At 53.0% G+C, this 16,421-nt stretch overlaps 1 protein-coding gene across 6 annotated transcripts in view; it reads right to left on the bottom strand.

Annotated features, from left to right (window-relative positions):
* CDH23 (cadherin related 23) overlaps nt 1–16,421 on the bottom strand; it is a 467,077-nt gene that overhangs the window by 395,285 nt on the left and 55,371 nt on the right. For all 6 annotated transcript variants that reach the window (XR_002338421.1, XM_021072656.1, XM_021072657.1 and 3 more), the window contains one exon: nt 4,060–4,131. Coding sequence is in view for 5 of the 6 variants with exons in the window: in XM_021072656.1 (XP_020928315.1) it covers nt 4,060–4,126 (67 nt within the window). In the remaining variant the exon portion in view is untranslated. The remainder of the gene's footprint in view (nt 1–4,059; nt 4,132–16,421) is intronic.

Below are 16,421 nucleotides of genomic sequence, written 5' to 3'. Positions count from 1 at the left end.
CCCGCAGGTTGCTTGTTCTCTTAAAAGACACTTTAAAGGCAGGAAGGTTGTGTCCTCTGGAAGCAAACTGCTGCCTCCAGAGTTTTGAGGCCCCCAGCCGAGTGTGAACATGAGTGGCTATGCAAGGAGAGGGGACAGCGGGTGACCTTTGTGAAAGAAGGAGGGTGCAGCTCCCTGGGTGCACCCCAGTCCCCACCCCCCACAAGCTCGCTCCCTGCGTCCACCCCTGGATGCTCTCTCCCCACATTCCCACCCGCTCACTGGTCCTTCCCCAAGACATAGGTGGGGGTCCACCAGCTGTGAATATTTCGAACACCCAAACAAATGTTTCTACCACCACAGACCGAAGGGGCAGGGTAGGCCCACAGAGAAGGTAGGTTTAAGCTGCGGGTGCGGGGCTGGATGACAAGGCCTTCCCCACACAAGGGAAGGGAAAGGGAAAGGAAAGATGTGGGGCCTGGGAAGCTGTGGAGGAGGGGAGCGGTCACCCCACCCACTGTGGGAAGGACTGCCAGGCTGGGAAGCACAAACCTCTCTCAGAACTGTGGGACAGGACAGTGGACTCCTCTTAGCATGAAAAACACTGGCAAGTGGCAGAGCCTGAACTGGAACCTGCCTCCAGCCCAGGCCCGCCTCCCCAGGCCTCCGAAGGCACCGTGGCTCGCACTGAGGTCCCCCTGGACCCCACTCACTCAGCGGCTCTCATTGAGACTCACCCCTACACCCACAACAAGGAAGGTGCACAAGACAGATAATACAAAGCAGCATCCAAGAGTCGAGGCCTTATATGCCCTGCCCCTCACTGCTGTGTGACCTTGGGCAAATCCCTCTACCTCTCTGGCCCATTTCCCAGATTCAAGATGGGGACAACCTTCCTCACTGTTCTTCCGCCCTGCCTCCCTGCCAGAGGTGTCCTGTGCACTGCATCACTGCTACGGTGGCTGCCATGTGGCCCGTGGAGCACACGCAAATGTCAAGTAGGGAAGCCAGGCGGCCCCATTGTCAGGGGCCCCTCACACCCAGCGCCTGGGGACTGCCTGTGTGGCCCAGCAGGATGCTCACTGGCCAGGCTGGACAAGGATGCGACAGGGCAGCCCTGCTCAGGCCTTCGTCTCCTGCCTTCCCAACGAGACAGAGAATAAGAAATGCCACGGAGTACACTGAGGCATGGGGGCTGGGGGAGGAGGGAGCTTCAGCAGAGGAGACAGGCTGACAAGGGGGTGTGACAGCAAGGGCGCGTTTGTCCCTGACCTTACCACGTGCTGGGGTGAGAGGAGCGATCAGCTGGGGTTCTGAGGTCAGGGGTCAGATGGAAACACAGTGGGGAGGGGTAGGGTGGTGCCGTCCTAGGGACAAGGCAAGGGCTAGGGGTCAGGGGCAGGTGCCAGAAGGGCAGAGTTGGAAGAAAGTGCCCTTCGGTCCCTAAAGTGAGTCATGCCCACCCCACCCCCCCGGCCCCAGGCCAGAGGAACAACATTGATGGCTCCAACAGGGACCAGGAAAGGGGACTGTGCCACAATGATATACATGCACAAATATACACAAGCAAAGCAGGCTAGCTCACAGGCAGGCCGGAGAATTGCTGGGTGACCTTGAGAAGCTTGCTTAACTTCTCTGTTTCCTATGCCCCATTTTGCTCCCCCCAGGGAGAAAGACACAGCTAATGATAAAAGAGCTAACACTTATTCAGCACCTAACATGTGCCAAGAACTAATCTAAGTGCTTCACATGCATATTGATTCATCTGATCATTTTGACAATGCAAGAATTTTGCTATCCTTCCAATTTTAGAGAGATGGGATTGAAGCATAGAGAAGCTAAGAAACTTGCCCAAGGGAACCCCTTGGAGAAGTGGGGCCAGAACCCAGGAGTCTCAGCTCTCTGCTGCTTCCTTGCGCCCACTTCAGATGCAGGAACAGTCTTTCATCTAGAGAGCTCAAGGGGAGCCTGCCACCTCTTCCAGGAAGGTGGCCAAGCTCTTAGCACTTTTATTTTTACATATATATTTTTTGTAACAGGGAGGTAAGGGTGAGAATATCCAAGATCACAGAGTCCCCAAGGTGGCAGAGGAAGGTGTCCTGACTTGCCCTGTCCAGCAAAAGCAGAGGGTCAGAGCTGGTCTCAGGTGCCCCTCACTGAGGCCTCTCCAAATGGGGCAGAGACAGGCAGGGGGTGGGGGTGGGGGCGTATTTTGACAAAAGCCCAAGTCAGAGACCTGAGTCATGACCCAGCTGGGTTCTGCTTTATATGGGCCAGCTTCGTACAGGCCCTGGGCCAGCTACTTCTCCGGGCAGTTTCTCCTACATAAAGTGGGCTGGGAGTTGAGAGAAGGTCTGAGACCCCTTAAAGCTCTATCCCTGAGAGTTCTTGAGACTGGATGGGAGGGAGTGCCCCATCCCAGGGGCATTCCAGCAGAGAGACCTACACGCATGGAAGCCAGGAGAGGGGACCTTCAAGGGGCTCTCAGGCAGCAGGATGCCAGCAGCGCTCCAACAAAGCACAAAGCTTGGCTTCCTCCAGAGGCTCCTGGCTCCCCGGAGTGGGAGAGGGAGCGGGGCCCCCTCAGGAATGTGTTTGCCTGTGTCGCCAGGCACGCCGTGCCCACTGCTCTTCCCTGAGGACACTCTGGCCCCAGGGGGACACTGAGCCAACTGTGCCAGCTGTCCTGGCCTTCCCTCATGCAGACCAGAGCGGCTCAGCACCTTCTGTCCAGGAGAGGCACATGCCCAGGCTTTTTCTGGCCTCTTCCAGGAGCGTGAAAGCTGGCACTGACCCGGCTGCTGAGAGGGCCCTGGGCAGGGATGGGAGGCAGGCTGGCCCTCCCTGTGGAGAGGAAAGACTCCTCGGAGCCACAGCCCTGCTCAGGCTGCTCACTCCTCTGGGAGTCCCTCCTTCCTGCTCCCCGACTCCAAACTGACGACTTTGCAGGCTTCAGAGCCCAGAGGAAACGTCTCCCTTCCATCAGGTTCCCTCCTACGCCCACAAGCTCGATGAGTCTTGTCTTCCACTGGGCTTCTCTGGAGCTCTGTCCATCCTTTTTTGTTTTGTTTTTGTTTTTGTTTTTTTGCCTTTTCTAGGGCCGATCCCGCAGCATATGGAGGTTCCCAGGCCAGGGGTCTAATCCGAGCTATAGCCACCAGCCTACGCCAGAGCCACAGCAACCCGGGATCCGAGCCGCGTCTTCGACCTCCACCACAGCTCATGGCAACGCCGGATCCTTAACCCACTGAGCAAGGCCAGGGATTGAACCCCCAACCTCATGGTTCCTAGTTGGATGTGTTAACCACTGAGCCACGACAGGAACTCCTCTGTCCATCCTTTATTACCACTCCAGTCTCCCTGTTTGTAGGATCCGGTTTTGTTTGGGTTTTGGTTTTGTTTTGTTTTGTTTTTGTCTTTTTAGGGCCACACCCGCAGTACATGGAGGTTCCCAGGCTAGGGGTCAAATTGGAGCCACAGCCACTGCAACACAGGATCGGAGTTGCATCTTTGACCTCCACCATAGTTCACAGCAACGCTGCATCCCTGACCCACTGAGCAAGGCCAGGGTTCGAACCTGCATCCTCATGGATACTAGTCAGGTTTGTTTCTGCTGAGCCACACCAGAAACTCCCTAGCACTTCCTAGCTATGTCTTTCTCCCCAGCTAGATTCTGAACTCCTTGAGGATGTCATTTCTCCCATACCCCAGAGTTGGACACAGTAGGCACAGTGTCACACAGTAGGTGCTCAAAAGACCACTGCGACACTGAGCAGAACTGTGGCCAGTCCCCACATCACAGAAGGACAGTTCACGGTCATGGATGCCTCCCTTTTAGAGCAGAGGTATTTCTAAAGGCTCCTCCCCTTCCCTCATGTGCCCCAGGCCCTGGGGATGGCTGGTATTTTCAGCCCTGTGAGTGCCACAGAAGCAACTGAGGCCCAGAGAGGGAAGTGCGTGCTCAGTCACACACACAGCAAGGCGGAGCCCAGAGTCCCAGAGCGCAAACCTCTCCTCACTCCCTCCAGCTCGGCCTCCCACGCTCACTGTGGGGAGAGGATGGAGACGAGGTGAACTTACCCCAGCATCCAGAGATCAGCACAAAAAGCCAGACTGCACAGCAGCTGGAGGCAACGTGGCACCTCATGGCTCCTAGGGAAGAAGAAGGAGAGGGTGAGGAGCCTCCCATTGGAGGGGCCCTGCTCTTTAAGCTCCTCCAGGACTTCCCCACCCCTGCAGCTCCCGGGGAGAACTGCGCTTGAGAAGGGAGCAGGAATCCACTTCATGGGGAGGGGAGGGTAAGGGAGGGGACATGGGAAAGAAGAGAGGGTCTGTGTCGTGTGGTTTTGACACCCTCCAATGCTGGGTATAACACAGCGGCCTGAGGGTGGCTGGGCTGAGGGTGGGGGCAACAGTCCCCTCTTTGCCCTGGTGGAGGCTGATTGCACGGCCTGGGGCCAAAGATCAGAGGGCACAGGGACAGGTCTGTGATGCATAAGTGGGCTCAGTGGGTGGAGAGAGGGGCTACTGCACCTGTCCCCCAGGACAGCATGGTCCCCCCAAGAGCATTGGAACCTGGTTAGTGAGGAGGGTTAAGAGATGGGTGCTGGGTGGGAAGATAGGGGCCTAGGGGCGGGTTAAGTGGCCCAACACCCGTGAAGCGCCCAACAACCATATCTTCTCACAACCTTGGGTAGAAAAGGAGGCACCAGGCCACGGTGCCCAAAGAGACACAGAGAAGGGAGGTAACTTTCCCAGTAAGTCTGGAAAGCTGGAGCTGGAGTTTTCTGTCCGGCTAAACTCTAGAGAGATCTGGAGCCCAGCTCAGTGAGGTGAGCTCCCATTTCTGAGTGTGGCATGGGGTGGGGGTGGGGGGCTGCTCCCTCCCACCACAGCTCAGCCCACCCGGCCTCGGCCACGTCCCAGCAGGGCCACGGCCTTCTGGGTCCTTCTTACACCTGCAGCAGCTCCAAACCAGGCCTGCCTAGAGACCAGAAGAGACACCGGGAGGGCCCCAGTCCCCTCAGCTGGGAATCCCTGCCTCTTACGGAACAGTCAGCCCTGTTAGAGTGGCCTCACCTCCGTGTCTCACCTCCCAGCGCACTCACCTGTGCACCCCCAGCCCAGCCAAGTGCCCGCATGTCCTCCTTCAGGGAGCACCTACTGCACGTACCTCCCTGGCACATAAGGTGGGGTCTGGAGGCAGAGAGCCATCAGACAATTTGCTCAGAGACCCCCCAACGTGTAAGAGGTGGGGTGGGCTTCTGAACTGAAGCTGACATGCCACTCCCTCATCGATAAATGATCAGGTAAGACTCCGGGAGGAGAGGGGAGCTGAAGGAAAGGAATTTTTGGAGAGACTTTCATGTCTCTACAAGATCTAGGGGCAAGGGCTTCAGAAAAAGCCAAGCACTCAGATCCCTCGGTTCCAGGCCGGGAGCCAGCTCCACCTCCCAGTACCATACCGAGTGGGCATGAGGGCGGATCCCATCCCAGACCACACACGCTGGCCCATGGTGCCCCTGTGTTTCCCTCAAATGCCATACTTAAAATGTTCTCCATCACTAGGTATGAAACAGTGATGTGGGAAATAAAAGATTCTAAGATGTGTTTACATAATAAAAGACAAATGCCCCCATCATATCCCTGTATTTCCACCCCTTTGCTTTTCTGAAGGTCAACAGCCCATCACAGGGGCCAGGAAGGGGGTATGAATGAGGAGGCCCTGGTGGTGGGGAGGAGGGCCACCCAGAGGCCACATGCTTGGTCCAGAAGCAGCAGCTGCTGTTTCAGCCAAGAGGGAATGTGGGCCCAGTGTACCTGGGGCTTCTGATTTTTCTCAATGAAATACTGAAAATGTGGCTTTTACTATGAATTCTTCTTTTTTTTTTTTTTTTTTTGCTTTTTAGGGCCTCAGCCATGGCATATGGAGGTTCCCAGGCTAGGGGTCAAATCGGAGCTAGAGCTGCCGGCCTACACCACAGCCACAGCAACACCAGATTCAAGCCGCGTCTGTGACCTACACCACAGCTCACAGCAACACCAGATCCTTAACCCACTGAGCGAGGCTGAGGATGGAACCCGCAACCTCATGGTTCCTAGTCAGATTCACCCCCACAGCACCACAATGGAAACTCCTGAATTCAATTTTTAAATGTTGGCAAATAATTCCACTTTATGAGCCAAACATGACCCGTCTGATGGCCAGAGTGGTCAGCTCCGGCCTGGGGTGCATTCTACGAGGTTCTCTCCACACCCAAACAAACAGGTTCACGTCACACACACACACACACACACACACATACACACACGAGCAGTGTGGCCGCTATTTCTCTTTAGAATGACAGTCACCCTCAACACAAAAGAAACTCACTTTTCTCACTTCTTGGTAATTCACAGACAGCCCTCCAGGTTAACATGGCTTTGCCCACCTCCTCCATTTTCTGAGCTAGATAATAGTTGATGGTAGGATGTGGTTGTCATGAAGACAAACATCCCCTATTGTTGGACATCTGGGTGCTTCCAGGTCCTTGCCACACAGGCGACACCACAGTGGACACCTCTGCAGGTAACTGCGTTGGGACTAGGCTTTCAATCTTGGTTCTCTGGCAGTGGCATTACTGGGCCGGTGAAATACAACACAGAGCATGTATGTAAACTTTTCTTATACGTTGCCATATTACCTTCTGGAAAGGTTGTGCCAACCCCCCCTCCCTCCAGCAATGGAAGAGAGGGCCTCGTTACCCACCTGGAAGTGATCCCTCTTCTAAATGGCTGCCAATCGGATGCATGAAAAATGGTATAGCCTGGTTGCTTTCATTTGCATTTCCCCTAACTACTAGTGAGGTGGAGCACGATGCCTTTTTCTAAATGTTCAAACCACTTTCCATCTGTTATCTTGCGTCAGCCGACCATCTCCTGCAAAGAAGCCAGCCAGCATTGCCGGCGTTAGCCCTGATTTACAAGTGGAGAAACCGAGGCACAGAGCAATTAAGTGACAATCTGACATCTCACAGTGAGTGAGTGTCTTTAAAAAAAAAAACCTCCAACCCTCTGCCTTTGCAAACCAGATGTTATGAGAATTAAACAACAGCTGCTAAGAAGATCATCCACAAATAGCTGGGAGTGCACACCATTCTGCTGGGTGTTGCAGGAAGCTCGCAGTGGAAGGAAGGAAAGAAAATGAACACTTACTAGGCAATGCCCAGGGGCCCTGGGTTTTCACAAGTATTACTTTACTCAATCCTCCCAAATGTCTCTATGATGTGGACATTACTGGCCCCATTATACAGATGAGAAGATTAAGGCTTAGAGAGGTCACTCTAGGATTAGATCTGAGTCCCACGCAGTTTCCACCACACTATGCTGCTGTCCACGCCCAGCCGGCTCCCCATTTCCTAATCTATGAAAGGGGAAGGCAAGGCCCCTCCCCCAAGGAGCACAATACTCAACTCAATAGACACGGGGGGAATGTCTGCAAAGAGGTGATCACGTGTGCACGGCACACTGTGTGCACAATAGTGTATCTCCCTTTCGGTGTGCGGGCTCAGGCTCTGACACTACTCAGCAGACTGTTCCCATTCTCACCCCTCAAATGTCTGTTTCCCCCTCAGGGGCCCTCATGCTGCCTCAGCACCTGCCTTCTGTTGGTCAAGGGCAGCCAAACGCACACCTCACTTGGCAGAGATGGCAGGGGCCCCCTCTGGAGCATCCAGAAGCAGGGACACTCTTTGCTCCATCCTCACTCTCCATCCTCGCCCTGGGGTCCAGGCTCCAGAGGGTGAAGCAGAGTAGCCGGGCCAAGGGGGTCGGTCCATCCTGCTACTGGGTTTCCCCCGAGATCCCGGATCTCATTCTTCCTCCAACCCCTTTGGCCATGAGGAGGAAAGCAAGGTCCAGAGAGAACAAAGGCAGTGGCAGTGGGAAGAGGCCCGAGGCCCCGGGCTCCAGCGCAGGTGTTGTGATAGATGCTGCCTTTGCCTGCCAGCATTCCCTAGGCGCTGGGGCTGCAGCGAGTGGCATGGGTCCCAGGGGAGAGCCTGACCTCCCTCTGCCCTGTGTGACAGCTGTTCCCCGGGCCTCCTGACCCGCCCTCCTCCCACCCAGCAGAGCTGCTAGGCCTCCTCCACTGCGTGAGGCTGCACCTCAGGATGTGGCCCACTGACCCTCACCTGTCCCCACTGGACCAGGAAACACAGACACACACACTTCTGTGCTGGGCTTCCTGTCTGGGCCTGGGAGAAACGCCAGAGACCTGCCCCAATTAGAGCTAGCTACCCCGAAATTTTTGAGGTACCTGGCTTAGAGCCCGTTCTGGAAGGAAGCTTTCTAGAAATCTCTCCAACATATCCACTGCCAAGAAGAAGACCCAAAGCCAGGCCCCAAAGCCTTGAGGCTGCCAATTTCCAACATCTTTTTGCATGCTAAGCCCTGTACCAGGCACTCTGGGGGGATGGGGGGGGGTACAGGACCATGCGGATGGCTGGAAATGCGTGTGAGGTGTCAAATAAGCAACAGAGCCTGTTGCTGCCCACAGGTTGGCAAAGAGAGAAAGCTCAAGCCTTCCAGGGCAGCTGAGATGCAAGCTGCACAGAGTTCAAGGATACACACTCTATGTGTACGGAGCACATATCATGTGCCAGCCACGGTGGTCTATAGTAAGTTCTACATGCTGGGGCTCAGAATGGTTCAACAACTTCCCCAAGGTCACACAGCTTGTAAGAGGTCAAGCCTGGATTTGAACCCCATCCTGATGGCCCTCAACGGTCTGTCTCCTGACTTCAGCCCCAACCCTTGCTGAGCTCAGACATGGGCTCCAGGGCAGAGGCCCTGATGGGAAGGCCCTGGCCAGGACCCTGATCTACTCAGGGGCCATTGAGCCAGGCCTGAGTGACAATACAACAGGCTCCACAGCCACAGTACACAGGAGGCAGCAGCAAGGTCAAGTGCAAGTGCCAGAAAGGAGAGGTACAGCTAGGGCTGGTGAGTGGGCTCCTTTGCAGGCTGCCCTTCCACCCTGATGGCCTCTGACAGGCCCTACCCCTGGAACCAGTACCAATAAGACATTACATGAACTCCCCAGGGGTGACCGAGGCCCCGCTCCCTCACCCCCCACCCCCGCCACGCCTCCTTCCTCACCATCTCCAAGAAGTTAACACTTCTGTCCCTGGAAGGAGCTGACTATAAAATTTCCCAGGTTCAAGGCAGCAACCCTGCCCACGCTGGCCTTCACCTTGTTCTGCCAGCAGCCCATAAAGACTTGCTGCTCAGGGAGGCCTGGGTTGAGGGCCAACAGGGGAGGGAGGCTCTGGCAGGTGGCACAGTGACCGCATCCAGGGAATCGCCCCCTAAAATCAAATCCAAGCCTCCATGTACACCTGAGTGAGCTTGTGAGCTGCAGGGAGAGGCTTCCAAGCCAGGTGTGTACACGTCTGCCCTGACACGGCCTTGGCGGGGCCAAGTCCTAAGCTAGACAGAGGCCTATCGGAGAGAACAGGCTGAAGACCTGGCCGAGGGGAGCTGGCACTCCCAGGGGAGCCCAGCACAGACAGCGCTGGTGAACAAGTTCTACAGCGTGTGTTCAGGATTGTTAAGGGCTAAGGAAGGGGGAAGGAGCAGGGCGAGGGGTCTGAGTACCACTGAAGGTGAGATACCAACACACACTTGAAGGGGCAGGAGAGGGAGCCATGTCATCTGGGAGAAACGCCTTCTGCACAGAGGGACGAGCCTGTGCAAAGATGTGCCAGGGTGCCTAAGAAACAGCGAGGAGGCCAGTGTGGCTGAGGCGGGGCGCCCAGTGAGGAGAGTTGCAAGAGATGAAGGCAGAGGACAATGGGCCCATCCTGGGCACCTTGTAAAGCCCTGATGGGAAGACACTGCACATCATGGTCTTCAGGCCGCCAAGACCCATGAGAAGGACTCAAGGATTGCAGCATCACTCTGCTACAGAGTTGACGACTCACAATAGGAGCCAAAGGCAAGATGCAGGCGGACAGGTGTAGAGGCTGCGGCAGTGATGCAGGCCCGAGATGCGGGGGGCTTTAGCCAGGGGCTTGGGTAGGAGGTGTGAGATCTGGCAGGTTCTGGGCCTATTTCAAAGTAGAGCCAAGAGCTATCCTGATAGAGAGGCTGTAGCTGTGCTGGAAAGAACAGAGCCAAGGGTTCTGGCGCAAGCATCCAGAAGGATGGCCACTAACCAGGGCAGGGCCACGGGTGGAGAGGCTGAGGGGCAAGACTGAGAGCTTGGGTTGGGACACGATGACTCTGGAATGGCTGCTGTCAGCCCAGTAGCAGCGTCAGACCAGCGGGAGGATACCTTCAACTAGAGCTCAGGCCTGGGGTGGGGGTGGGGGCTAGGGCTATAAGTGCGGGTATCGTGAGCACTTGAAGCTACCAGAGGGACAAGGACAAGGTCATCAGGGCTCCCACCCCCTCAAGTGGAAGCAGCATGGCTGAGAACCGATCGATGTTTGAATTTTTTTTTTTTTTTTTTTTTGTCTTTTTGTCATTTCTTGGGCCGCTCCCGTGGCATATGGAGGTTCCCAGGCTAGGGGTCCAATCGGAGCTGTAGCCACTGGCCTACGCCACAGCCACAGCAACCCGGGATCCGAGCAACGTCTGTGACCTACACCACAGCTCACGGCAATGCCAGATCCTTAACCCACTGAGCAAGGCCAGGGATCAAACCTGCAACGTCATGGTTCCTACTCAGATTTGCTAACCACTGCGCCACAACGGGAACTCCCAATGTTTGAAATTGGTATGAAGAGGCTGAAGGCGCGCACATTCTCATGGCCCAGCAATGCCACTTCTAGGACTTGAGCTGAGGATGGCCGCTCAGCCACAGAGATGTCCACTGCTGTGTGATTTATAGTGGTGGGACAGCCCAGACACCCAAGAGGGCAGGTTCGATGTCTGGCTGGCCACAGGAAGCACACAGAGGATTACCTAGGGCATGGAGGTGGGTGATTGGGGTGGGGGGGGTGCACATATAAATGCCTATGAGAAACAGTGGTTTTAGCTGATTGGTGAGGTTATGTGCTGATTTTATATTCGTCGACATATTATTTGCATTTTCCTCATTTTCTATAATAAACACCCAATGTTTTGACAATCAGAGACCTAATTTGTGTCCACCCTACCAAAACGCTGCCAGCAGCCTGTGAACAGACAGACAGCTCTGATTAGAAAGCTCTTGCCTCTGCTCTGCTGAGCTTCCCTGAAGCCCACAGTCTTAGGTCAGAATCCCAGAGGAGACCCTTGGAGCTGGATGGGTCCTCGATGGGCCTCCAGTTCTCTGCTCCCCTCTGCAGCTGTTCAGACCCTTCTAAGGACGGGAGCTCCCTCTCTCCAGGGCAGTGGGTCCCAGCTCGGAGGCCCCCTCCTCTCTGCCCTGCCACCCGAGCCGGGCCACCTTCCCATGCTTGCCAGGGTGGGGAGGAGGTCTCAGGAGGCCCATCACCAGGACTTCACCATGCTCCGACCCCAAGACCATGAGCAGCAGGTGGGCTGAAGCCTGGGCCTTGGAGCCCAGGCCTGGATCTGAAGCCTGGCCCTGTCCTGAGGACTGGCTCTCCTTTCCTAGAATGGAAGTGAGGAAGAGGACTAACAATTTAAAAGCACCCAAGGTGCTCATCCGCATTCTCGCATATCCACGCCACCTGGGCTCCGTGAATGGCTGTGGGCGCTATGCCCATCAGTCAGCGGAGCCCCTGCCCAACCTTGGAGGACCCCTCCTTTCTGTTGCCACCCTTTCCCAAAGCCAGGGAGCCAGGTTCCTCGCAAAGCCCCTCCCAATCTGCAGGGGTTTCACCTAACGCTTCTGCACCAAACCTGAAATGCAAAAGGCAGCCCACTGCAGCCTGGCTCCCTGGACAGACTGGAAAGTCAGGTCCCCATTGCCGCAGAGCAAAGCATACTCCTCATTTCTGAGAAGCTATGCCTCTCTGGGCTCCACTCCCCGGTGCCCTGCAGCCTGGTCAGGAGAGGCAGGGGCGTGAGCTCAGTGTGCTGGTGCTGGAGAGGCAGCGCCTTCTGTCCCAGCAAGCGAGGGACAGGAAGGAAGGGCAGAGGGGGAGGGAGAGGGCAGGAGCGGCCATCTGAGCAGCATTTCAGCGTCTCAGGAATGAGAGATTTTCACAGCAGGGCGCCACGATTTCGTTTGAACTGTTATGAATTCCCATAAAATCAGACGCACTCAACTTTGAATAGAAATACAGAAATACACTGCAGAAATCAAAGACAATTTGGGGATTATTCACCACCACTACACACAGAGATGCTCGTGCATGCAAGGAGGCGCCTTGCAGACACACCATTAGGGCCACTGATGGACAAGCCACTGATGGCCACGCTTCAAAGCCCACATCATCCAGGCCAGGCTGCTGGTTGGGGAAGCTGCTGGGATGGAAGGTCACTTATAGACAGGGACCCTACATGGAAGGTGGGAAGAGACCCCCTTGCGCTCATTCTGGTCCTGTGCCTTCCTCTGGGTCCCTCCCTGAAGTTCTCACTGGGTGAACTGGGACTGGGGGGTCGGGGGACGTAAGCCAGGCAAGACCAGGAGAGGCACAGCCTCAGACCCCGAGGGTGGCCTGTCAAGTGGTCCAGCATCCTCCACAGGAGGCCTGGTGTCTCAGAGTCCCCTCAACCCATACTTAAAAAAAAAAATCATTCGGCAGGAGATATACTTCATTCTATTCTTTTTGGAAGTAAGACATGGACCTGGTAAATAATTGTACAGAAGGGCATAGAGCAGGAAATGAGTGTCCCTTCTACCCAATCTCACACCTTCCCAGAGGCAACCACCAATTCCTGAAGCACTGTAGGCACATATGGTAGAGCATATAGGTCCCTCCCCCTGTTAAACAAAAACAAAACAAAACCCAGGGGGCAGTTCCCATCATGGCACAGTGGAAACGAATCCGACTAGTAACCATGAGGTTGTGGGTTCGATCCCTGGCCTCGCTCAGTGGGTTAAGGATCCAGCATTGCCGTGAGCTGTGGTGTAGGTCACAGACACGGCTTGGATCTGCCGTTGCTGTGGCTGTGGCGTAGGCCAGTGGCTACAGCTCCAATTGGATCCCTAACCTCCATATGCCACAGGCGCAGCCCTAAAAAAGCAAAAAACGAAAAACAAAAAACCAAGGGGTATTCATGCCATCCTGCTCCTAGGTTTTATCCTGCTCCTGACAATCTATTGTGAGGACTGTTCCATCTCAGTATGTACAGAGCTGCCTTGCTCGTTTTAGCAGCTGTGGCGTGTCCTAGAGGGGGTCCATAATTTAACCTCTGCTGAGAGACATTTATGTTGTTTTTAACCTTTCGCTTCAATAAATGAAGCCGCAATGAATATCCTTGTTCTCGTGTCTATACACACATGTGAAGTAGGAGATTTTCACATTTTTATAGCTGTTGACAAATTGCTCTTCTTTCCAAAGAGGGTGCACTAAGCTGCACTCCCACCACCAATTAGGGAAGGGCCGGTTTCCCCACATCCTCACCAGCACGAGGTACTCCCTCTTCTTTTAAATTCCAGAAAAGGCAGCTGAGGCTCCTGATCCTCAGGCCCCCTGTCCCATCAGGGTGGGGAGGAAGAATGGAATTGATCAAGGTCACCTTTCTCCTAATCCCCCGACTCACCAGCAGACTCACAGTCAACAGACCTTGGCCTCACTCCGTTGCTCAGATCTGCCCCCCTCCCTCAAGGGACCGGACACCACATCCTGTGCTCTCCCCCTGTGCCTCAGCCAGGCTGTCCTTGCCATCTAGAGCATCGCCCCACCTTGCATGTCCAGCCCCACCTTCAAGGCTCAGTTCTAATGCCCCTTCTTCCACGAAGGCTTCCTGGATCTCTGCTGGCAATGGGATCCTCAGCTGCCCTCGTCCTTTGTACATGTTTGGAGACAGTTACGGCAGCTGCAAGGGTTAGTCAGAATTTCACACGTCCTCCTTCCCCCAGAAGACCCTCGGCTCCTTGCAAGAAAAGTCTACTTTATCCTGTACAGCCAACGTAACATCTCCTCTGGTGTGTCTCTAACATTAATGTATCTAACAGCAATCCGACTTCTTCTCCAAATAGGTTCCCATCCTCGCCTTTTCCATCTCAGTAAATTCACCTCCATTGATATATTCTTTTGATTAATTCAGTTAACAAATATCTTTCATGCATCCTATAAGTGGCACTTTTCCTCCTTACTCCCTTGATCACTATATTTCAAGCACACTAGCCATTTCTCAGCCTCAATCCTGCCAAGTTCATTCCCAGCCCTTGGCCATCACTATAGTTGATCAGATTGTGGGTCCCAGCCCTTCACTCTGCATAGCACTACACATCTACAGGCATCCTGGGGTCTCGTGGTAGGCAGAGGATGCTTTCCTACCCCTGAAGCTGGGCTTGGCCATGTGACTTGCTTTGATCAATGGATGCTCTGGCCGAGCTTCATGCTAGCAGATGCATGGGCCTTGTGCAGAGGGACTTGCCGCCTGAGCTCCTACCTTTCAAACCGAGAACATGGCCCAGACTGAACCCACACAGGGTCAAGAATCCAGCTCAGTCACACCTAGCTTAGATTTGTTGACCCTCCCCAGCAGGTGCACAGACACACGAGTGAGAATAAATAACTGCTGTAGTAATTCGTTGTGCCGCTTCATTGAGGCAATACGTGACTGACACCAACACTGAAATACATATAAAACCGCACAAGAAAACATAGAAGGAAGTCTTCATGGCATTGGATTTGGCAATCATTTCTTGGCTATAACACCAAAATTACAGGCAATAAAAGAAAAAATAGACACATTGAACTAGATCAAAATGAAAAACTTTGGTGCATCAAAGGAATGATCCACAGAGTAAAAAGGAAAACCTGCAGAAGATATGTGCAAATCACATACCTGGTAAGAGATTAATAGCTACAGTATATAAACACCTCCTAAAACTACCTTTGAATCAGATGATATTCTACACAGTAGTTTTTTGTGAAAATCCCCTCTAGTATGAATGATACAGCTTTCGGGCAGGTGGCACAAGAAAACTCTAGTCTTACAAACACTCACACCTTTTGACCTCGTAGTTTCACAGGCAGGAATTTCCCTCAGGAAATCATCAGAATCATGGCACAGAGGTCTGTTTTGAGGGTGTTTGGGACAGCACCGTTTATACCGGTAAGAACAGGAGAGTCAATAATCAATGACAGAAGTTTACAAGAGTAAATTAGGACACTTTCATAAGCCAACTGCAAGGCAGCCCCGGAAAATCATGTTTTCAGAGGATGTTTATTGACAAGGAAGAATGTTCACAGCAAATTGATAAATCGAAAACACAAGCTTCAAGGCTAGACCTAGTATGTTACCACATTGGAAAAAAATAAATTACATACGCATGTATCTATACAGAAAACATAGAGTAACACATTTGTATCTTTATTTTATTTTTACCTAGAGAGAGAGCAGGTGATTTTTTTTTATCCTTAATGTTTTTCCTCTATTTTCTAAGCTATATGCATTGGGTTACTAATAGCATTTTTTTTTTAAGTAGCAAATACCCCATCTAAAAATAAACTAGTAAGACAACATGGTTCAGGCATAGAGAGAAACTTATAGATCAGTGGGATAGAATAGAGAGTCCAGAAATAAAACCATGTGTCTATGGTCAACTGATTTTCAACAAGGGTGCCAAGTCCATTCAACAGGGAAAATGCAGTCTTTTCAGCAAATGGTACTGGGACACCTGGGTAGCCACATGCAGAAGAAGGATATTCGACACTACCTCACTCCATCTATAAAAATTAACTCAAAATGGATCAAAAGCCTAAATGAAAGAGCTAAAACTCTTAGAAGAAAAATGGGTATAAATCTAAATGACCTTGGATTAGGTGATGGTTTCTTAGATATGACACAAAATGCATAAGCAACAAGAAGAAAAACAGATACAGCAGACTTCATCAAAATTAAAAATATGTATACCTGTTTTTTGGGAGGGGTTGGCTTTTTTTGTTTTTTGTTTGTTTGTTTGTTTGTTTGTTTTTTGCTATTTAGAGCTGTACCTGTGGCATATGGAAGTTTCCAGGCTAGATGTTGAATTGGAGCTGCAGATGCCAGCCTACACTGCAGCCACAGCCACAGCCATAGCAACACAAGATCCAAGCCATGTCTGCGACCTACACCATAGCTCACAGCTATGGATCCTTAACCCACTGAGGCCAGGGATTGAACCCGCATCCTCATGGATGCTAGTTGGACTCATTCCCACTGTGCCACAATGGGAACTCCAAAATACGTATCAAGAGAGTGAAAAGTCAACCCACAGACTGGGAGAAAATATTTGCAAATCATACATCTAACAAGAGACTTACCTAGACTATATAAAGGACTCTTACAACTCAATAGTAAGAAGACAAATAACTCCATTAAAATGGGCAAAGGATCTGAATAGACATTCC

The sequence above is a fragment of the Sus scrofa genome, chromosome 14 (genome assembly GCF_000003025.6).
Source record: "Sus scrofa isolate TJ Tabasco breed Duroc chromosome 14, Sscrofa11.1, whole genome shotgun sequence".
Lineage (NCBI taxonomy): Eukaryota > Metazoa > Chordata > Mammalia > Artiodactyla > Suidae > Sus > Sus scrofa.
The sequence above is the reverse complement of the archived record's forward strand: the minus strand, read 5'-3'. Positions and strand labels throughout refer to the sequence as shown.